The 24,131-nt window shown below is 40.9% G+C and overlaps 1 protein-coding gene across 2 annotated transcripts in view; it reads left to right on the forward strand.

Moving 5' to 3' along the window:
* The window catches only part of DAPK2 (death associated protein kinase 2), a 250,690-nt gene that overhangs the window by 174,119 nt on the left and 52,440 nt on the right, over positions 1–24,131 (forward strand). The window contains exons 7-10 of one of the 2 annotated variants that reach the window (XM_030188164.1): positions 1,555–1,581; positions 8,824–8,976; positions 14,815–14,860; positions 15,537–18,835. In XM_030188164.1, coding sequence (XP_030044024.1) covers positions 1,555–1,581; positions 8,824–8,976; positions 14,815–14,860; positions 15,537–16,178 — 868 coding nt within the window. In that variant the 3' untranslated portion in view covers positions 16,179–18,835. Of the gene's footprint in view, positions 1–1,554; positions 1,582–8,823; positions 8,977–14,814; positions 14,861–15,536; positions 18,836–24,131 lie in introns of those variants that run through there. The other variant, XM_030188175.1, reaches the window with a different exon arrangement.

Genomic DNA, 24,131 nt, shown 5'->3' on the forward strand with positions numbered 1-24,131 from the left:
CCACCACAAAATGGTGCCAAAATGGCTGCCGACAGTGACCTTGCAAGACTTCTGCAGAAGTCTCGCAAGGCCGCCACTTCAACTCTCAGTAGCCATTTTGAATTGGTGCCGGGACTGGAGGCAGCAAGAGACAGTCTGCAGCTGCTCCAGGCAGGAAAGAAGGGGCTCTTTCCTGCCCTGAAGAGGTCACTAGACCACCAGGGCAGTATAGTAAGTTAAAAGGAGGGGAGGATAGGACACCCCTAGTCCCGCCCACAAGCCTGCCCATTTGTCCGCAAATCCGTGACTTTGCCCGTGGAATGCCCACAAGTTAGCCACTTTTGAATTTGGCACTAACCGATCATTTTCGGCGATAACCAGTTAATTGCCACTGAAAATGACCATATAGCTATGAACAAGGTGGCCATTTCCCACCAGTTAAATCATGTTGAATATCGGCAGGATACTATAAAGGAATATAGACGTCTACATTCCTCTATAGAATTGGTTCGAAATTTGTTCCCTGTTATAGAATGGCCGCCTATGAGGGTAATTCTATTAAGGGGTGCCTTTTTGGAGCTTACATTGCTTTCTGCCACTTATACCAGCCATAGAGCTGGTGTAAATGCTCACACTTATTGCCTTTATGTACATAATTGTATGCCCAGCCCATGCTCTACCCAGACTCCACCCACATGAATGCCTACCTGTAAAATACACACCATCACATCTAGGCTTATACTTAAAAGAATATTGCACTGTATGTGTTCACATACATGTAAATGACTAGAATTTATATGCGTACTTACTGCCTAAATGTTGGCAGCTCTTTATAGAATGACCTCCTAAGTGGGATCTGAGGAAAGACTTGTTCTTTCTTATATTTTCACCAATTTCAAGCTAGGAGAGTATGGGTGTGGGGGGGGGGGGGGGGGGTATTTTCCTCTGCCTATACTTTGGTATAATAACATCTGCTTTGTAATTGTTATTGGATTTTTTCTACTCAATTTAATTTATTGTTAGGAAAATCCCAGATCATACTCTCCCATTCTTTGAATAGTCTTAGCAAAGCATTCAGTTGGATTTTACTTTGTGCCCTGTTGCTTCTGCATATAATTGAAAGGGAGGGATTTTGGGGAGTTGTAAAGTGTATGTGGGGTAAATGGGAGGCTCAGTCTTCCTCTCCGCACCCTTCCCCAAATCAGTGAACCCCTCCCCTTCATACCAGCATTCATGTACCAGACGGGGTGATATATATGTTTGTCATAATATCTTATCCATAATTCATATTTCACATTACATTTTTTAAAAATCCCTTGTCTAAATAATCAGTAGTGTGCTGTGGCTTCCATTTGGTTGGGTCCTAATATGGATCCGAAATATGAGGAGAAGTGTTATGAATCCAAAGTGCACCTGTATTATATTATGTGAATGTATTTAGTTACTATGATGCATGTGGTAAGGCTACTCACTAAGAGTATGCACACTCCATGATTGTGCTGTAATTACTTAAAAGAAACATTGTGATATATGATGTCTGCTGTACCTCTACAAAATTCTGTCTTTGCTTTCCAGGAGCATTGGAGTCATCACTTATATACTGTAAGTACCAAATTGATGTGAATGCATCTGATTCGTTGAATTCTATTTCTGAATTCATATGTCATTTTATTATAGTTCAGACTCATCCTTTACCATCACTGATAATAGAATGCTAGATGCAAATCTTCATGTTATAAGCCTGCTCATTGCCTTGCCTTCATGGCTAGAAGTCCATTTTATACAAAGGGAATTCTTGGATCCCATACAGTATCTGGCTTCCAGGTTACATGGTTAAAGTTTGAATCCCTTTCTGACCTTGGAAAGTCATTGCTCAGTACAGTACGCGTTTGTGATCCCACTTTGTTTTGGAAGGACTTAGCGAAAACTAGAGCAATGGTTTGTAATTTGGCAGTTTAGATTTAATGCTAAAAAAATGCAAGTCATGCATTTGAACTGCAGAAGCCCCTGAGGGAACTCTAAGGGAGTGATAGGGAGAGTAAATGGTATGGACTGGCAGACAGTTTAGGGGATGAAGAACCTTTGTACATGAAAGAGGAGCAGGACTTGGGTGTGATCGTATGTGATCATAAGGTGGCCAAACAGGTAGAAAAGGCGATGGTGAAAGCTAGAAGGATGCTTGGGTGCATAGGGAGAGAATTGGCCAGTAAGAAAAAGGAGGTGATGATGCCTCTGTATAAGACTCTAGTGAGACATAATTTAGAATATTGTGTACAATTTTGGGGACCACACCTTCAAAAAGATATAAACAGGATGGAGTCGGTCCAGAGGGTAGCTACTAAAATGAGGAAAGGCTAAAGCGGCTAGGGCTCTTCAGCTTGGAGAAAAGGCGGCTGAGGGGAGATATGATAGAGGTCTATAAAATAATGAGTGGAGTTGAACAGGTAGATGGGAAGCGTCTGTTCACGCTTTCCAAAAATACTAGGACTAGGGGGCATGCGATGAAGCTACAATGTAGTAAATTTAAAACGAATCAGAGAAAGTTTTCTTCACTCATTGTGTAATTAAACTCTGAAATTCGTTGCCAGAGAATGTGGTAAAGACGGTTAGCTTAGCGGAGTTTAAAAAAGGTTTGGACGGCTTCCTAAAGGAAAAGTGCATAGACCGTTATTAAATGGATTTGGGGAAAATCCACTATTTCTGGGATAAGCAGTATAAAATGTTTTGTACATTTTTGGGATCTTGCCGGGTATTTGTGACCTGGATTGGCCACTGTTGGAAACAGGATGCTGGGCTCGATGGACCTTTGGTCTTTCCCAGTATGGCAATACTTATGTACTTATGGTCTTCATCATAAAGCATATGGGGACAGACTTAAGGATCTCAATATGTATTCTTTGGAAGAAAGGCAGGAGAGGGGAGATAGGATAGAGACATTTGAAAGGAAGCTCTGGATCGAGGGGGCATAGGATGAAGGTGAAAGTAATATGAGACAGTGGCGTAGCCAAGGGTGGGCCCAGGCCCACCCACTAGCAGCACACCTGTGATGTGGCTGGTAGGGATCCCCAAGCCCCATCAGACAAATACTCCCAACTGTCCTTCCTGCATACCTTATAAACAGCAGATCTTCACCTGCAGCAAGCAGCGACTGATACATACTGTTCGCACTGGCCCTACAGCCTTCCCTCTGATATATTCCCACCTATGTGTAAACAGGAAGTTGCATCAGCGGGAATGCTGTGGGGCCAACATGAGCAGTGTGTATTAGTCGCTGCTGGTGGAAATCTGCTACTTAAAAGGTATGCGGGGGAGGGGGTATATTTGAGAGTCCATATGGTTTGCAGGTGAGAGAGGGAGAGACCAAATCACTTGTGGGACAGGGCAGAGTTCTTCTACCCACCCATGTTTGGTCTAGGCCCACCTAAAATTATGTGTCTGGCTACGCCCCTGAAAAATACTTCTTCATGGAAAAGGTGGTGAATTTGTGGAATGGTCTCCCAGTGGAAGTGGTGAAGACAAAAACAGTATCTGAATTCAAGAGAGTAGATAGGGAGTGATAGGGAGAGTAGATGGCATAGGTAGGCAGCCTGGATAGGCCATATGGTCTTTATCTGCCTACAGTTTTCTCTGTTTCTTCCTTCTCACTGGGTCTTCAGTCAGATGTAAGCTCACTGTCTTGTCCATGTCATAAAGAGGCTCAATTCTACCACATCCTGTTGTTCTTGTTGTTGTTAATTATAACACTTCACTGATTGGATTATGTGATAAATAGGCCCCTGACAAATGGCTGTATAAAGTCACAACATGGCAGATTTTCAGAGATGCAAATTGCAGACATGCCTAAGAGAATGAATAATTTGGGCCAATGAAAAATTGCAACGTGTTCTATTCTATTGTATAAATATCTCAAGACCTGCAAAATTTCCATTGGATAACTAAGTTTTGAAAAGTGTAACTTTTAAGCAGATTCACTATCCATCCTGTTTACTAAGCTGTGCTAGCGTCTGTGATGCACTAATGACAGCAGAGCCCATTCACTTTGAATGGACTGTTTCGGCATTGCCACACAGCAGCCGCTAGCACAGCTTAGTAAACAGGGAGGTATATAAGAAGTCAGCAGTTTTTTGGCTGAATCTCTCAGCAATTTTCATCCCTTTTTTGACAACCATCAAACATTTGTAAAATGTTCATTTAGAAACTGGCAATTAAAATAATTTAATGTGAAGAAAGTTAATTTTACTCTGTCATTCCTCTCCTGAGTTACTACTACTACTGTTTAGCATTTCTATAGCGCTACAAAGCGTACGCAGCGCTGCACAAGCATAGAAGAAAGACAGTCCCTGCTCAAAGAGCTTACAATCTAGTTGACAAAAAATAAAGCAAACAAATCAATTAATGTGTAGAGGAAAGAGGAGAGGAGGGTAGGTGGAGGCGAGTGGATACAAGTGGTTACGAGTCAAAAGCAATGTTAAAGAGGTGGGCTTTCAATCTAGATTTAAAGATGGTCAAGGATGGGGCAAGAAGTAGGGGCTCAGGAAGTCTATTCCAGGCATAGGGCGCAGCAAGACAGAAGGAGCGAAGTCTGGAGTTGGCAGTAGCGGAGAAGGGAACAGATAAGAAAGATTTATCCAGGGAACAGAGTGCACAGGAAGGGGTGTAGGGAAGGACAAGTGTGGAGAGATACTGGGGAGCAGCAGAGTGAGTACATTTATAGGTTAGTAGAAGAAGTTTGAACAGGATACGAAAATGGATAGGGAGCCAGTGAAGCGACTTGAGGAGAGGGGTAGTATGAGTAAAGCAACCCTGGCGGAAGACGAGACAGGCAGCAGAGTTTTGAACCGACTGGAGAGGGGAGAGGTGACTAAGTGGGAGGCCAGCAAGAAGCAGATTGCAGTAGTCCAAACGAGAGGTGACAAGGGTGTGGATGAGGGTGAGTCAGTAATATATGGATGAAATTTATCATCTGTATGGTTAATGTCTATGGAATGTGTTGGACTTCAGTAAGGCTTTAAATACTGTTCCACTGAGAACAGGGATGCACAACTCAGATTCTAAGGAATTCCACAACAAATATGCATGAGATTTATTTCATATAATAGATGCAATGCATGCAAATAGATCTCATGCATATTTATTATCAAAATCTTGAAAACCCAACTGGCTTGTAGCTCTTGAGAGCAGACATTGTGTACCTCTGACACAGAAGAAGGGTAAGCAGATTAGCAAGTGTGGGAGTAAGACAGAACACTTTCATTTGTGTGAGGGGCTGGTTCAGCACAGTGGGCATTACCACCCCTGGTTAGAGCCTACTATGTTCCAGGCCTTGGAAGGGCTCTTAGAGAGCAAGGTGGGGAGATAGCTACTATGGACTTGACCGGCTTCCTTGAGTCAACTTTAGAAGTAGTTATTCAGAGGTCAACTATGATTTTAACCTTTGTGTTGGAATCTGACCGGGACCGAGTTTTGTGTATTTACTTTGGGCATTTGAATACGTTTTTGGGGTGGTCTCAAGTTTGTGTATTTCCTGATTTATCAAGAAATACACAGAAGAGATGCCAGGAGTTTTTGGCTGTAAGAGCTAGAACGCTGGCTCATGGAGCAAATTATATATTCATATTTCCTTGTGTTTGGTTGTTTTAGAAGGTAAATCCTTTTCATTTTTTGACCCAAAGCAACTTCTTGAGTTTCTTAAGCTACAAGAGAGTTCACATGCAAAGTAGTCATTACTAGAGAATTGCACTGTTAAGGTTGGCTGATATGTCCAGGGTTATCGTAGTCTAGTGTTAGATCAGAAAATTCTAGAGCACAATGTCAGGCCACCCGTCTGTGACAGTCAGTCCTAAACATTGAAGTACATTTGTTACGGAATGGCAGAAGATATGTTGAGCTGAGCAAGTGTCAGTCCTAATTAAATCCTAGCAAAATGTTGTGCCAAGGTCTGAAGAGAGCTGTTCATGCAAAGAAACCTTCAAATGTCACAGAGCTACAAAGGCCAAAATTCAGCAAGAGCAGCTGCTCAAGGAGGTTCTACCAGTTACTGAATGAAAGGTTTACTTTTCATACTGAGATATTTAGGGGAGATGTCCATGTGTCTACTATTAAGATGGATTATTTTATCACAAGTCATGCTATTTTACACAGGGTTCCATTTTATTCATTGAAATAATGTGGTAAAATAGCATGACTTGTGGTAAAATAACCCATTTTAATGGTAGTCCACATTGATAACTCCCCCACCCCCTTACTGTTAAATCCTTTTGCTGTTTAAATAATCCAACTATATCTTTATTGTCTGAGTCATTTATTCAGGGGATTATGTAAACTAACAGAAACTTGCAGGGGATTTTAAGTTTCAAGGTTATTTTATGTTTGATATACCACCAAATCAGAAAACTTTCAAGGCAGTTTGCAGACTACAGTTAAAATTTAATGTATGTACAAGGTCCAAGACAGCATAGAAGGATAGTTGAGAACCTTTGGAACTGGGTTGAAATCCCACTGCAGCCTAATGGTTAGTGCAGTGGGTAAAGACGTTGGGGAACTGGGTCAAGTCCCACTGCAGCTTCTTGTACCCTGGGCAAGTCACTTAACCCTCCATTGCCCCAGGTACAAATAACCTTAGATTGTGAGCCCGTTAGGGACAGAATGTAGTATTGCCTCTGTATTCACTGCTACTTGAATATTGTATTCAGTCCTGGAGGACAGACCTTTGTAAGGACAATGAGAGGATAGAAGCAGTTCAGAGAAGAGTTATTAAAATGGTACAGGGCCTACAACACAGAGAGGCTTAAGACATTCAAAATGAACTCTCTGGAGGAAAGACGGGGAAGGATATGATAAAAACATTCAGATGTTTATGAAAGTACCAGAAGTTGCAATTTCCCGTAGAAAAAGACATTCAAGGATAAAGGGTCATGACTGGAAGCTGTGGGGGAGGAAGACATGGAGAAAATACACGATTTTTTCATTAAAGACTGAAACAGATTAATTAAGCATGTTTGGGACAGATATAGGACTAAATTCTCTAAATGATGCCTGAACAATCAGCGCCAAAAAAAATAGTGCTTAACTCTATTCTATAAACGGCGCTTAAAGTTAGGCACTGTTTATAGAATAGCACTTAGCACCGGGAACTGCAACTACATTAGGTGTTACATTTACAGCAACGAAACCCTGATGTAAATCCTCATGCCTAAATAATTTATTTATTTATTGCATTTGTATGCCACATTTTCCCTGCTAGTGGAAGGTTCAGTGTGGCTTACAGTTAGAAAGAGGCTAGCAGTTTGCAGGTTCAAAGGCATAGATGGAAAAGATGAGATTTGTTTTCTTTAGGGGGGGGGGTCAAGTGTTCTGGGTCTTCCGGTGTGATTGAGTCTGGTCCAGTTTCATTTCTTCTTTCTTTTCTGCTCATTCCTTTTTTGTTTGTTTGAGGGTAATGATTGTAAGGGTGTTTCCTGATTAGTTGTGTTGTGGGATCGTCAGGAGGGTAGGTTGCTTTGTAGAAGTGGGCTTTCAGGTGTTTTCTGAATTGTAGGTGGTAGTTCTTGTATTTTAGAATGTAGAATGATAGAATAGAATAGAACGGCTAGGAAAGCGAATAGAATGTTGGGTATTATTAGGAAAGGTATGGAAAACAGGTGTGAGAATGTTATAATGCCGTTGTATCGCTCCATGGTGCGACTGCACCTTGAGTATTGTGTTCAATTCTGGTCGCCGCATCTCAAGAAAGATATTACCACCAATAATTGCGTGTTAAAATCTCAAGTATTGGCTTCTCCTAGAGCTTCCTTTCAACTAAAAGAGACTCACCTCCTATTCATTTATGCTGCATAGGTATTTAAACATCTCTTTCTTCTCTCCTGCCTTTCCTCCAAAGAATACATATTAAGATCTTAGTCTGTCCCCATATGCTTCATGATGAAGACCACTGACCATTTTAGTAGTCACCCTCTGGACCATCTCCATCCTGTTTGTATAGTCTATGATGGCAGATAAAGACCTGTATGGTCCATCCAGTCTGCCCAACATGATAAACTCATTACACATAGTATGTGATACTTCATATATATAACTGTCTTGATCTGTCCTTGCCATTTGCAGGTCACTGACCGTAGAAAGTGTGCCCAGCACTGTTCTTGTACTAAAATTTCTGAAGTTAATGTCACAGCCCCTTAACAGTTACACTCCAGCTCATCCATTTCTTTTGAAGGTGCGGTCTCCAGAATTGTACACAGTATTCTAAATGAGGTCTTATACAGGGGGCATCGTCACATCCTTTTTCCTACTGCCATTCTCTCCTTATGCACCCAAGCATCCTTCTAGCTTTTGCCGTCACCTTTTCTACCTGTTTGGCCACCTTAAGATCATCATGTACAATCACTAAATATTGTCTTCCCTAAACTGGTGTTATGCCAAGCTCTAAAATGCAACCTAAAATACAAAACTAGACTCTAAAACACTATTTATATGAAACCCTTACAGATCCTTAAAATGCTACTATTGTCTAAACTGACTTTGCTAAATAAGTAGAGTAATTTAACAAAAAAGACAATGGAATTACCTATTCAACCCCAAGTTTACCTTTTCCCTAGTTTGAATGCAATTTATAGCAGGTAAGATACACTAGTGAAGTTTTCCAACCATCAGCAGGTCCTCGCTGAGCACTTGTATGTAAGATTAATGAGATGGGTGGATCACTAATTCAGTTTCTCCCACTGTTACAAAATATTTGTGCTTCTCTGTTATTTTAATAATAGTGTCCATAGAAGTATGCACATTTCCAAGATAATTGCCCCAGCTCTTCTTTCTCTGTGAAAACAGTTGTTTTGGTTTGTATTTTAGGCTGAGTGGCGCATCCCCTTTCCTCGGAGAAACCAAACAGGAGACTCTGGCAAACATCACTGCCGTGAACTATGAATTTGATGAAGAATTCTTTAGTCACACCAGTGAGCTGGCAAAAGATTTCATCAGGAAGTTATTGGTAAAAGATACCAGGTGAGGTCTTAACTTGTTGTCGTAAGTTTTTCTGAAACATGTTTTCTGAAACATGTGGAAGCTACTTGATGGTAGTCATCACCTGGAAAAAGAATCTAGGTATCATCATGACAATAAATTGAAATCTGCTGAGTGTACAGCAGCAGCCAAAAAAGCTAACAAAATTTTGGGAATTAAGGGCCCTGTTTATTGAGCCTGCTATAGGCATGCTAGCGTTTTTAGTGTGCGCTAAAAATTAGCACATGCTATTGCTAGAGACCCATAGGAATATATAGGCATCTCTAGGTCTTTAGTTGCACGCCTTAGTAAATAGAGCCCTAAGAGAGGAATAGAGAATAAAATAAAGGATATCATATTGTCTCTGTTTCACTCCATGGTTCAACTGCAGCTTGGATATTGTAATATTGTATGCAGTTCTGGCCACTGCATCTCAAAAAATATAGTGGAATTAGAAAAGGTGCAGAGAAGGGCAACTAGAATTAGCTATTTGTTTATTAGGATTTATTAACCAGCTTAATGAAGAGTTTCACCCAAGGAGTGGAGGAGTGGCCTAGTGGTTAGGGTGGTGACTTTGGTCCTGGGGAACTAAGGAACTGAGTTCGATTTCCAGCACAGGCAGCTCCTTGTGACTCTGGGCAAGTCACTTAACCCTCCATTGCCCGCCGCATTGAGCCTGCCATGAGTGGGGAAAGCACGGGGTACAAATGTAACAAAACAAAGTGGTAGAAGAGGATAGGGCACCCACCATCCTTGCACTAGCTCTGGGAACAACTCTTCTATGAAGAAAGGCTAAAGAGGTTAGGGCTCTTCAGCTTGGAGGGGAGATATGATAGGAGGTCTATAAAATCTTGAGTGGAGTAAAATGAGTACTCTCTCAAAAAATACAAAGACTAGGGGACATCCAATGAAGTTACAAAGTAGCCTATTTAAAATAAGTAGGAGAAAATATTTTTTTCACACAACACATATTAAGCTGTGGAACTCATTGCCAGAGAATGTGGTAAATCAGTTGGCGTAGATGAATTTAAAAAGGTTTGAATAGGTTCCTGGTATTAAGGTAGACCTGGAGAAAGCCATTGCTTATTCCTGGGGGTTAGTAGCATAGAATCTAGCTAGTTTTTGAGATCCCTACCAGGTATTTATTGTCAGGATTAACCAATGTTGGAAAGAGGATGCTGGCCTACATGGAACCTTTGGTCTGACCCAGTATAGCAACTCTTATGTCCTCATGATCTTTTTTTCTCCTTTTCTATGCAAGAGCTGGAGTACCCCTGTACAGATGCTGTTCAGCCCATGCCATAAACAGCTTAGCTTTGTTTACGCTTTGGCCAGATTTCTTAGGGTCTGTTCACAATGTTGGAAAAATCCCCTTACTGAGGGCCCCATTTTTTTTCAATAGACACAAAATGACAGTTGTATAATTAGGTGCCTGCATTTTACACACCACTTGTGTATGTAAATGTACAGAATATTGACGCACTCATGGGTAAGTGTATTATGTGGTATGTGTAAGTAGTAGAGCATGGAAATGCAAGGGTGGACCATGGGAGAGGCATAGGCAGTGCTGCTATTTAAACATGCAACCTACAGAATAAATATTTTATTTATTTATTTATTTATTTATTTATTTATTTGCATTCATTTACCACCTTTTTGAAGGAATTCACTTAAGGTGGTGTTCAGCAAGAATAAGTCAAACATAAGCAATAGACAATTACAGCAGTAAAAATATTCAAGTAACAATGCTAAGTATGGTGTGGAGGAGCATTTTCAATATGATATCTAAGTCCAACTTTGGACGTTTTGCAAAAAAGGTCCAAAATCTGAATAGGAAAGAATGTCATTTTCAAAAAAAGAAAAATATCTTTTTTTTTTTTTTTTTTTCGAAAATACTGTTTTCAAATAAGGTTTTGTGCTTTAAACGTTTTGTTTTTTGGTCCATTTTTGAAAAAAAAAAAAATGAATAAGTGCAAAACGTAGAAAATCAAGCCATTGGGATGTAGGAGGTTCCATCATTTTTATCAGACTGGTCCCCCAGACATCACAGGAGAGCAATGGGGTATCCTAGGGGGCACTTCTGTGGACTTCTTAAAAATGCTCCCAGGTACACATCTCACCTTTGCTCCCTTATCTTGTTCCCTAAGCCCTCCAAACCCACCCAAAACCTACTGTTCCCCTCCCCCCCCCCCCCAATTGTACACCACTACAATAGCCCTTATGGGTGAAGGGGGCACTTATATGTGAATACAGTAGGGTTTTGATGACTTTGGGGAGAGGTCACAGTTTCCATCACAAGTGTGACATGTAGAGGGAGATAGGGACCCAAGTCCCCCACTCCATAGTGCACTGCACTTCTCAGGGACCTGCTTGCTGCCTAATAGACCTGGCTGTAACATCTGAGGCTGTCTTAGAGGCTGGTAAGTCATATTTTTATTCACATTTTTAGGGGGTGCAAGGGGGGTCAGTGACCACTGGGGGGGTATTGGGGGGGTCACCCCTAATTCCCTCCAGTGGTCATCTGGTCATTTAGGGTACGTTTTTGTGCCTTATAAAAACAGGTCTAGCTCAAAACCTCTTCTATTAGTTTTGTTTTGTTCCATTATGGCTGAAATATTTCTAAGTCTTAGGAATGCCCAAATCCCTCCCTTAATATGCCCCCGGATGCCCCCTCGAGATTTGGTTGCACCGCAGATGAACAGCATAGAAAAACATCTGAAAAATAGGTTCAAAAAATACTGATTTGGATGTTTTTTGTGAGAAAAACGTCCAAATGCTGCTTTATGCCACTTTTTAGAGGTTTTCTCTTCAAAAAATGAGCCCCATAGGATACTACTTACAATGTCAACACAATACACAATAAAACATTTTCATAGCATAGAGGGGCATAAGCGAAAGGGACGCCCAGGTTTCCTGGGGACATCCTCGCAGGACGGCTCCAGCAAGGGACGGGGAAACCTGTATTATGTAAAAACAAGATGGGCATCCATCTTTCGTTTCGATAATACGGTCGGGGACGCCCAAATCAGCAAATTTAGGTCGACCTTAGAGATGGAAAGCGAGGACGCCCATCTCAGAAACGACCAAATCCAAGCCATTTGGTCGTGGGAAGAGACAGCATTCGTAGTGCACTGGTCCCCCTGACATGCCAGGATACCAACCGGGCACCCTAAGGGGCACTGCAGTGGACTTCATAAATTGCTCCCAGGTTCATAGCTCCCTTACCTTCACCCAGATGTACTAACTGAACGGAAAAAGCCCTTCCCTTCTTATCCCTTAGCGATTCGGAAAGGAACGGGCATGCATGAAGGAAATTCCATGCAAATGAGCTGCTCGCTGTTAGCTCATTTGCACACGATTTCCTTCCTAAGGAGGGGAAGCCAGTGCAGAACAGCCAAGCATTATGTGTGGCTGCTCTGCGTATGCCAAAGACGGCATCATACATACAGACAAGCTGCGTGTATAATAGCCGTCTACAACCTTAGAAAAACACAAGTCCAGGTAAAAACGTTCAAGTGCTCGTCAGGGACATCTTTTTTTAGAGTATGGGTGAAGGACGTCCTTCACTATGCCTCCGTCCAAATGTGGATCTTTTTATGAGAAGGATGTTCATGCCTTTGCTATGCCTCCAACATCCCCTTTATTTATTTGGATTTTGGATTACAAGTAGCAGCAGGGATTTGAACCGGCCACCTCTGGATTGCAAGACCAGTGCTCTGACCACTAGGCCACGCCTCCACGCCACTCCCTTGAAATTTGGCTGTCCCTGTGGGGGAGGGGGAGAGCATTTCAGGACGTCCAAAATGTTTGAAAGAAGGACGTCCACGCCTTCGCTATGCCTACGCTGACACACACATTCCTCCCCCCACCCCATGGACCTGCATACTGCTGCGATGGACCTGAGTATGACATTTCAGGCTGGCAAAAAAAGTTTTTAAAGTTGTTTTTTTCAGGGTGGGAGGGGGTTAGTGACCACTGGGGGAGTCAGGGGAGGTCATCCCCGATTCCATCCGGTGGTCATCTGGTCAGTTTGGGCACCTTTTTGAAGCTTGGTGGTAAGAAAAAGTGGACCAAGTAAAGTCGCCCAAGTGCTCGTCAGGGACGCCCTTCTTTTTTCCATTATCACTGGAGGACACCCATCTGTTAGGCACGCCCCAGTCCCGCCTTCGCTACGCTTCCAATACGCCCCGGGAACTTTGGTCATCCCCACGATGGGAAGCAGTTGGGGACTCCCAAAATTGGCTTTCGATTATGCCGATTTGGGCGACCCTGAGAGAAGGACGCCCATCTCCCGATTTGTGTTGAAAGATGGGTGCCCTTCTCTTTTGAAAATAAGCCTGATAGATAGGTAAGAGAGTAAGAGGAGTTAGAAAATAAGAGGTCTAATTTAAGAAAATTGCACGGGAGGTCAGAAAGGTCATTAAATATTAACGCAGCCAGTGCCACTCATGTGTGTGGGTGATAGCGAGTCCTTGCTGCATTTAGACACCTGCAGTTACTCTGGCTGGTATAGCTGTGGATGTGTAAAATGTTAGGTGCACCAATCCCAGGTTCCACTAGTATTCTGTAACAAAATCTGGGTGCCCAGATGTCGTAAAATAGCCTCTTACCATGCTGTATCAGGGGACCTAAAAGGAGGCATCAACTTATAGATTTGCCCCTAAAATGGGAGACCTATGGTACACAAACCCCTTAAATCTGACCCATCCAGTTCCGGAGTTCAAGGGTTTCTTACTTCTGCATGATATATACCATCACTATTCTTCTAAAAATGACCTCATTATACCAAAAGGGCTGACTGGCTTGCACTTGTCTGCACGTGGCCTCACTAGAATTGCATATCAAGCACTATTTATCAGAGATTGCTCATTCCCCAAGACACAATTTGGTAGCTAGATTTGCCAGTTGGCTCCATTCTTTTCAGGAAAAACAGGATCACCTTAAAAAATTGAGCCTATTGGTAACTCTAAATTATAAGTCAGCTGGGTAAGGAACTATGAAAAAGATTCATGCTTTTGAAATTCAGTGCTTTCCAAATGGAATGGGCTTTCCCGGCACTTGGAGGTAAGTTACAGCGGCTGTTCACACTGTCACGTGATTCACAACTGCATTCAGACTTCACAATTGCAATGGTGGCATTGGAACCATATTAGGAAGGGGTTATACTTTACTGCTTGAAAATGTTTCTAGTTCCTCAAGCCATGCATTTTAAAGTGCAATTATTTTAAAAAAGTGGATATTGGAAATTTAGCATAATTCAGTATCTACAGAAGTGATTTGTATACCTGAGTTCCTTCCCTTAAGTGGCTTTTAGGGGCACCGGATTCACTCAGGAGAGACTGTTGTGGGCTCTGTGATCCTCTCTGTGTTTAAAGAGGAAAGGCAGGGTAGATATTTGTAACCATGCACAAAAATGGAAGGGCCTCTTTTACAAAGCCGCACTTGCGATTCTTGTGCGGTAAATGAGAGGAAGCCCATTCAATTCCTATGGGCTTCCCTCATTTGCCGCAAGAGAATCGTTAATGCGGCTTAGTAAATGAAGCCTTAAATGCCTTATAAGCTGAGGAGGAAAAAGAAAGGAAGGAATGAAATTGATGGAAAATTATGTAGAAAGATTCATGTGGAAATTTTTAAAATATAAACCATGTTTGATACATTCACTATCAAACCTAAGGTATGGTTGATAGTGAATGGGATGGCAAAAATCTGAATGAACACTTCATTCAGATTTTTGCCATCCCCTTATTTAGGAGAACAAAACCTTGCCCCCATTGTAAGTATCTCATCTTTCCTAGTGCTCATTGTTTATTTAACTTTTTTGCTGCTATTTTTTTGTTATAGGAAACGATTTACTATCCAACAGGCGCTGTCTCACCCTTGGATAACGGTAAGACCTCAAAGGATGGAAAATTATGAATAAGCATGTGTGTTGTATTTTAGCTGTGGCTTATAAAGTTTTTTTCTGCTACCTACCAGATGCATGAGGTAAACCTTCCAGTTTTTAATGTATTGCAAATATAAATGTTAACTTATAAGTAAAGTATACATATCTAGTTACCTTTTTGAACATCTTCTAGTTACTTCTTGAACGTCCTTAGCTGGAGTCACACAGTTGACATCTTTTGTCTTTGTTCAGTTCCTGGATTTTATTCTAACACCTTTGTAAAATCTTTGATTGAAAGATAGCTTTTGCTAATCTCAGCATGGAATTTAATGTTAGACTTTCAGTATCACACTCTACCAAAAAAGTGTTACATTCTTTGAAAATCCATTTTTCTCTGGTGATTTGTGATTTTGAGCATTTACTAACAGTTTGAAACTTGGCATGGAAACTACATACTGAATGATCCTTTTATCAGATGGGAATGCGTGTAATTCACTTCTGTTGGAATCCATGGAAATGCATGTCTAGATTGATTAGAAGCAGAGTTACGGTCTTGCTGAAATTATAGATATGCTATTTGAATCACCTGGCTGCAGTGTGGATATGAGTTTGAGTGATTTTGTTTTTTAACTTTACAAATAATAGTAATACTTAGTTCTTCTGTCTGATAACTCATCAGTCAAAAGAAGAAACAAAAATCCAAGGAAGCAAAAAGGCTGAGCATACACAGCTCAAGACAAAACGTCTGAAGGAATACACCATCAAGTCCCATTCAAGCATGCCACCCAATAACACTTACATCAACTTTGAACGGTTTGCTCAAGTGGTGGAAGATATAGCCATAATGGAAAACAATTTCAGTGCACTTGCTGGGTCCCATGATTCCCTACAGGAGGATATTGATACTCTGGTTTCAATATATAATGAAAAAGAGGCCTGGTACAAAGAAGAAAATGAAAACGTGAGACATGATCTTTCACAGCTTCGGTATGAGTTTCGGAAAGTTGAATCTATGAAGAAACATCTCCAGGATGATGTAAAGACAGTGGCCTCCAATCTCAATAGTGTTACTGGAAAATACACTAAGCTGGCATCCCAATACATGTCTCTGAGTCAGGAGCTTTCAGAAGACCTCAAGTGGATCCAGGAACTAATGAATGGATTTCAACTGGAGAAGAATGATGGGGGATACATGAATGAAAACTTTGTCTCTGTTTTCAACAAGGATGTTAATGAATCACTAACAGAGTTGTTAAACAGGACCTGTAATGACGAGCTGCTCTCAGGCTTGAACCTAAATGTTACAGACTCACGTCAGTAATTTTGGCTAGTATTCCTCTAGACTTACCCTCATCTGGAGAGGGCTCCCTTTTTGGTCCTCTTGTTCCCATATCATTTGCCTGGCTACAATGGCATAAATATCAGAATCACTGCATTGAATAAAGTCTATAGCATATCACTTTGCAGTGAATCAACCAACCAAGGGGTATGGTCTACTTGGATTGCTGAAGCAAAATTGAATCCCTGTTATTGAGCACACCAAAGGAATATTTTGATGAGTGTTAGCACATAAAGGACCTGATTTGTCAAGGTCTTTTCCCATTGGCACAGAATGGGAGAAAAGTCTTATTGGATCAAGCCCATAGAGAAATGACTTGTTGAATCTTGTCTAGAAATGGATAAACAGAGACAGACTGACTAGTTACAGAAGCCAGCAAGGGACATGTTGTTGTCATGTCATGTCGAGCTGGGAGTGATACACTGTGGGTAGTATTAAGCAAGTTGTTTCAAGCTGTGTTAAACAGTGAAGTGACAAAAACGTTCAATACAGGAATCACCATAAATGAATCAAATATGGTTAATATATGCAGCAGCATTATGTTTTGGTAAGTTAGTATTAATGGAGGGCCAGTATTTCATGATGCGTTCTGACATTTTAGGTGCAGTAATTAAAACTTTTTCTTCTTGAGTATGTATGTGTGTTATGAATCATTTGATTTCACTTTTAATAGATATTTCTTTTGCCCATTATTTCCCTCTTTTGTGCATCATTAAATTTAGATGCTGTGTCCGGGTGACATGCCCTCTCCAGGCTGGAGAGACATGTCTTCTGAGCCTTAACTCTCCATAAAGATGTTCTCGCTATATTCCCTCCTTCCCTGTGATTTAGTATGTCATTTTAACGAAACCCAGCACGCTCCCATTGTTTTTACTATGCATGTGTACCTTTGCCAAGGGAAGGATATTGTGCTTATTTTTCCATAAAGTAGATCCTAGCTAAAGTACAGAGGGACTCATTTCTCAAAGGTTTTCTATCATTTTCCCAGGGGGGAACTCAGACCCAAACTATACAGTAGTGATTCATTACACACACATCCAGGTCAGATTAAAAGGATTCATTCAGCTTGTTCAACCAAGTAACATAGAAACATGGAACATGATGGCAAATGACCCATCCAGACTACCCATTTTGCTTCTGTTTGGAATGTCATTGATTTTTGTCTTTCCATCCCCATCTTCCCAACTAGTGATCCTCTATAATCTTCTCTGCCATCTTGAATTCTGCTATTGGTTGTGCCTTCACCAGTTCCTCTAGAAGGCTGTTCCATGCATTCACTACCCGTTCCGTGAAGAAATATTTTCTAATCTATCTCCTCTGAGCCTTGAATTGTAACCTCTTGTTTCATTATCATTTATTAAGTCTTAATATATTGCCTAAGCTACATGAGATTAAGGTGGTTTATATAATCACAACACAACAGAAAAGAAAGGAAATCCAATCAATAAAAAGAACAGAACAGGCTCAGCAGGCACACACATTCAATAACCACAAGTACTTTCCCACCCCTTTAGCATCCCAGCACTGCATTCCCAAAGGCTCTCATAAAAAAGTGAGCTTTCAATAATGATCTAAACTTTTTATAGGAAGCTTCCACTTGAATAGAGACAGGTAGTAGATTCCAAAGAGCCAGAGTCTGTCCAGAGGTTGATATTACACTTCTAGCTTCCTCCCAAAACTCACATGCCCTTATTAGCAGTGAAAATAAGTTGAAAGGACAAAAGTAAAAGTTGTGTTTTGGGCCTAATGTTTCTATGCACCTCTCTAGGCATGATATAAACTGGTAGGTAGACAGGGTTGGTTTTACTGTAGATGAATGCAAGCAACGGAAATGCCTAGGGGCCAAAGCAACAGAAGGGCTCCCCCTTGGCAAAACTGAGTGATGTGACTGTAATCCCCCTTTATAATGGGGATTACTAAGTGATGGCTACCCCTCCCTAGAGTCACTGGGGGGAGGGAAGTTGGGTGGTAAAAAGAGAGGTGAAGCCCAAACCTAAGGGGAGTTTTTATGGGACGGTGCTGAGGGAAATGTTCCTGGTTGTTGAATGACAATTGGGGAAGAGATAGGAGTTAATAAATATTATTGTTGGGGAGAGCACAAGGTCTTTGGTTGCCTCCACTCCCACTGGGACCCTTGTGGAGAGGGGGGGGGGGTATCCTGGATGGCTAAGAAACTAAGGCTGACCAAAGTGAAGGTTTTTGCCAGTCCAAGCATTAGCTGTGAAGTGGATGAGTGCTCCAGGTGGGAAGTAGTGGATCCCAGCCTGGGAGCAGGAACAGGAAAGAGCCTGTTAAGAGCCAAAGGTGGTAGCCTGGAGAGGTACTCCTTTGGAGGAGAGGAGTGTGGACAGACAGGGAGGTCTGATGCAAAAGAAAGATCGCTTGTTGCACCAGTGCTGCAGGCACAGCCTTAGGTTGTTTCACTCAGGAAGGATGGGTATATGGACAGAAGGAGCTGTAAATATGTTCATGCTGTAGGATCTACAAGTTTGGATTAGAGGATCTGTACCATATCCTTAAATTGGCTTTTGACTGTTTGTACAAAGACATCAAGTTGGATTACAAATTAACTGATTTGATTCCAAGAGAATTTGAACTGCCTGATGCAGAAGTTCAATAAAGTTCTTGTTGTTGCATAAGACCTGGACTGGAATCTTTTCTTTGTGTGAGAGTGGAACTTACTTACTCCCAGACTGACAAAGACAAGCAAGGGTAAGAAATAGAGAACAAACCCCCAGCTCATTTTCCTACGGCATTCCGGATTTATGTCCAGCCCAGCTCAGTGAATTTAGAAGTGACTAAAAGAGAGAGAGCCCCCCTCTGTGTAGATTGGTTTTGTGGCCCTGGTCTTGGGTGCTGACCTGTAATGAACTAGCTGGCACCCGGACTGGGTGTGTGTGTGTGTGGTGAGACCAGGTTTGCATGGCTAATATAACGTTTTAGGACACCTAGTATGACTGGACCCATTTCTCCATTTCTGTACTGTTATGAATGTTATGAAGATGGAGTTTTAGAAGTAACTAGGGTAGGAATGTCAAAATGCAATTCAGAATGACCTCCAATGTAGGCAAATATATCTCATGAATATTCATTAGGGATATCCTGAAAACCCAACTAGCTTGCAGCTCTACAAGATTACAGTTTGAAAACCTGTAAAAATAGGGAGTCGGTGAAGCACCCGATTTCCTTGATGGTCAGATATATTGCCCTCTCCCTAGCTCAGAAGGTAAAGTATTTGAGAGTGGTCTTGGATTCACATTTGTCTTTAGGCCACCAAATTAGGAATGCGATTCAGGCTTAAGTGTTTATTCTTTGAACCTGACTTTCAGGTAGTTGTTCAGGCCTTAGTGTTATCAGGCCTGGACTATTGTTAATAATATTTATCTAGGACCCCTCAGTCTTATATTCACCCTTTACAATTGGTTGCTTGTAGTCTAACACATTAAATCCAATGTGCTCTACTTAATTTATCAGTTGCTGAAAGGTAAAAGGCAATGTTTTCTGCATTCATTGTGGGAATTCTAAACCCCCAGTACATCCTCTGCATTCCTCTGAAAAGCAGCTTTTTCAGCTTCCATCTTCCAGGGAGGCCCAAGTGGTAGAAACACAGGTTTGGCTATTTCAGTAGTAGGTCCCCTTTTCAGGAATGCGCTTTATGCCCAGTTACAATTAGAATACAATTACAGTACAGTCTCGATTATCCGACATAAACGGGACCGACCCATTGTTGGATGTGAAAAGTCAGATAATACGGAAAAATAATGATAACCCCTTAAACCATGCAAAAACAAAGGCATAGAGTTCCCAATTTTCAAAAACATCTTTATTAACAGCACTATAGCACATTCTGTAGCATGATTGGAGTGTTAAAGCATACTGTAATCACTGTACTATACTGCAAAATAAGACCAATACAGAACTGTAAAAACACAGTCAGAAAGAGTACTATACTGTATACCTAGTAGCAATGCAACTGGTAAACAGAAATTATAAAATTGTTTTGTAAAATGTTGTGATTAATGTTTGTTTTCCCATTTTACTTCTCTTCCTCCCTACAAGATCACACCAGTGTCTCAATAACATTACATCAGTAGCTGTCACTTCCTCTTGCTATTCCACATATGCCAGTGCAAGCTCAATTACCTTGACACCTTCACTATGATTGACTTTCACAATTGTATGTTCAGCCTCACTCAAGGTGTCTTCATCACCATCATCTTCATTCCCACCAGAGCAATTACATCATTGTCGGTTAGCGCTTCCTGCTTGTCTGCCTGCATCCATTCTTGTAATGTCATTCTCACAAGCATTATCACAGCCTGGTATTTCCTGTAAGAAAAGGAAGGATATCTTCCTTGGCTGCTCCGTATTCAGCGTCATGTCCTTGTTCATTTTCATTCTCAGGAATTAACTTTCTCCATGATTTTTCAAGGGTTGGGGGTTTGATTTCTTCCCATGTCTGCGTGAACCAGTAGATAACATCTTTGTTCTTCACTTTCTCTAAAGCTTCAGTTATTCCTTTCCCTTCATCCAGTGCACAAAAAAGCATTGTAAGAAGCTTACAGCGGTATATTTTCTTTAAGGCTTCCAATACACCTTGGTCCATTGGCTGACACAATGATGTGGCATTGAGAAGCAGAAAAAGCACTCTAATGTTAGCACTTCTCAGTTTGTCCTCGTCAGGATGAGATGGCGCATTATCCAAGAGAAGGATTGCTTTCTTAGGCAGATTTATCATTTTTAAGACGTTTTCTACTGATGGACCAAATTCCTTGAAAAACCAGTTACGGAAAATATATTTATCCATCCAAGCATTCCCCTGGTTCTTGTAGGACACTGGAAGTGCAGCAAAAGCCATGTTTTTTAAGGCCCTAGGATTTTTTTTTAATGCATTTACAAATTAATTCAAGTACACTTCTTGAAAACAGGAAAGATGACTAGTTATCTTGATAAATTCTAACTCGTATAATCAGTTCTATCACATTTATTCAATATCACATGATCAATTTACTCATCTATAGTCCACAATTAAGGAGGCAGTTCACAATTTTAAGGAAATAGTAAAGAAAAACTCTACCAATAAGGATTAGAAGGCTGAAAAAGAGATTCCAGGGTTACTAATGCTAATTACGGAGTAGAAGTAATTACAATTCTTGGTTGTGACATAGCTGATCCAGCTATCTTAGATTCCAAAAAGGAGCTTAGTTGTTTAGGATCAAAAAATACATACTTAATTGAGTTTAGCTTTAATACATACTTACAGGGAAAGTTTAACCAAAATAAAGCGCCCAGCTGTAAAACATTTGGGCGCAGTTTAAGAAACTCTTGTCATTTTCTTTGGGTTGCCTTAGAGACATCTGGAAATATTCTAACCTTTCAAGTCAAAAAAGATTGTTCTCCATGAAGAAAGAATTGCTTCAAAATCCAGTCTCCATCGGGCTGTAAAATGAAAGTCATTATCAGTGTTGCTGTTGTCAAACCCACTCTATTGTCTTCAAGTGTTTGAGTTAAATTCATGTTCAAAGTCTCTGTTGGCACTTCCATTCCTACTTCTTGCACTAATTCTTTTTTAACAAAAGGTAACAAATAGTAAATTTTTGATATAGGAGGATATGCCTGTTCTGGGATCTTCAGGATTTCAGTTAGGTATTTTTTAAAAGTTATGAGAGGAGCGATTGAAACCTGCTTAGGAACATTTATTAATCTCAATGTATTTGAGCGTTGTTGGTTTTCCATGATTTCAGTCTTATTCTGAAGATATATATTCTCTTTTATCAAATTAACTTGAATTTGTTGACAATTTTGTATTATTTTAGAATTGTTTCCAATCTCTTTATCCAATGTGGTAATCTATTACAGATATTTTTTCCGATAGAGTTTTAGATTGTTGACTTAAGAAAATAAACTTTTGTGAGAAAGAAATTTCTAGGCCCACTAAAGCCTCCCAAATAGCGTCTAAAGTTATTGTATCAGGTTTTTTAGGCAAAAAGGTCTTATTTAGTAAGCCAAGCTCAGATATAGAATCCTTCGATGGCTGTCTCCGCGTTGTCACGCTGTTCCCACCAAGAACGCTCTCTCCTCCGTCACCCACCATTGCCAATGTGGGGATATCCGGCTTTACAGCACTCGAGTTGGCGTCCGTGCCCGGAGACCCCATCGCTTCTTGAAGACTAAGGGTTTCCTGGTCCCTTCTTGGTGTATCCACCGGCATAGGAGGAGGATTCCGTAGTTTCGGGACTAAATGAAAGCTCTGCTTCTGGCTAGGAGCGTAGCAGACCTCTCCCTACACTTTCCAGCAGTGAAGATGATCCCAATGCTGTCCCTGGAACGAAGAAACGGTCCAGCGCCCCTACCACGGGCGAGACTGGTGCTGCGGAGCTAGCGCGTTGTCTGCTCCTCCTCTTAGGCATATGGAATAAGGAAAAAAGCTTTAATTCTCCAAAATAGCAGAGGTAAGTTAGGAGCGACTGCTCTCTTCAAGCCGCCATCTTGCCTCAACAAGGCCCTAGGATTTTTTTGACTTTCCATGAAAGTCAGTGGTAATTTATGTTTACCAGTTGCATTGCTAGAGGCCAGAATAATCACTCTTCTTTACTCGCTATATAACCTGGAGCCGAGCTATGATGCACGAATTCTTGATAGCAACATTTTAAAATTTAACCCGTTTCATTACAGTTTTATATCTGGTCCCTTGATACACCTTTCTTTTTAAGGAGGACACTGAAATTTTGCTTTGAATGCGACAAATTCCTCAGAATTCGCTGACAGTTTTTCTTCAGTAATGTAAAGCTGCCTTATTCCATATCTTTTTTTGCAATGATCAACCCGATACTAGCAGTGAAATCAGGGTCACCTTTGTTTAATTCCTTGCTAAAAACCAGGGCTTTCTCTTGCAATATAGGCCCTGATATAGGTATGCTCTTATCTCTTTGCTGGGTGAACCACATGAATAAGGCTTTGCTCACCTTCTCATATTCACATTTTTTCATAGTTTTTCTAGTGTCCAATGAAAAAGTAGAGGTATGATGTAAGCCTCATTTCTCCAGCTCACTGTGTTGCTTTTTCCAGTCAAGAACTGTTTGTTACTCTCCCCACTCCTAGTTCTGTTGCAATTTTTTGGATGGATTTACCCTTGTCAATTATTTTTAAAGCATCAAGTTTCTGCTCTATTGATAAAACAATTTTTTTCCTCTTTTGACTGGCCATTGCGGAAGTGATCTTCTACAGATCTGAAAGAGAAGAAGAAAAATATAGTACTGTAGTGTAGTACATATCTTATAAAAAATGTTGCAGAAATGTTGCAGAAAAAAAGAGTAAAACTCATTGCGCAGTACAAGCAGGTCCTGGGTCACAACAGTGCTGTTTTTGCAGTAAATGGGGAAGTGAAATGAACTTGATATACTCAGTGGCGTACCTAGGGTAGTTGACACCCGGGGCCGGTCATTTTTTAACACCCCCCCCCCCCCAAATCCAGTACTAGGCATACCGAGAATACAAAACATGAGGGCCTATAGAGCGATTCTACCATACCATAAGCAGTAATTTCTACGAGTCACATAAGGAAAAGGAAAGCATCTTAAACACTACAGTAAGCACTAGAACATCAATTCACCTATTGTAAAACGAAACCAGACAGAATAATACAGATCGTCGATCCTGCACAGTCAATGCCAACTGAAAGCCATGTCTTTTTCACAAACACAGATACACCCTAATCCACTATAGAATAAGTAGTAATATTTAAACTTTTTATTAAGACAAAAATTAAACTTAACCCCCAAGATGCCAGACTCTGCATACAATGCAACACCACAGAAACAGAAAACGTCCCCTAGTACTGTGCAAAATATAAAGACAGCAGATGTAAATTTGAAAAAACTAACAAATACCAATCACCACTTTACAATTAACAAATAGAAATAAAACAAATAATAT

The sequence above is a fragment of the Microcaecilia unicolor genome, chromosome 1 (assembly GCF_901765095.1).
Source record: "Microcaecilia unicolor chromosome 1, aMicUni1.1, whole genome shotgun sequence".
In the NCBI taxonomy this organism is placed as follows: Eukaryota; Metazoa; Chordata; class Amphibia; order Gymnophiona; family Siphonopidae; genus Microcaecilia; species Microcaecilia unicolor.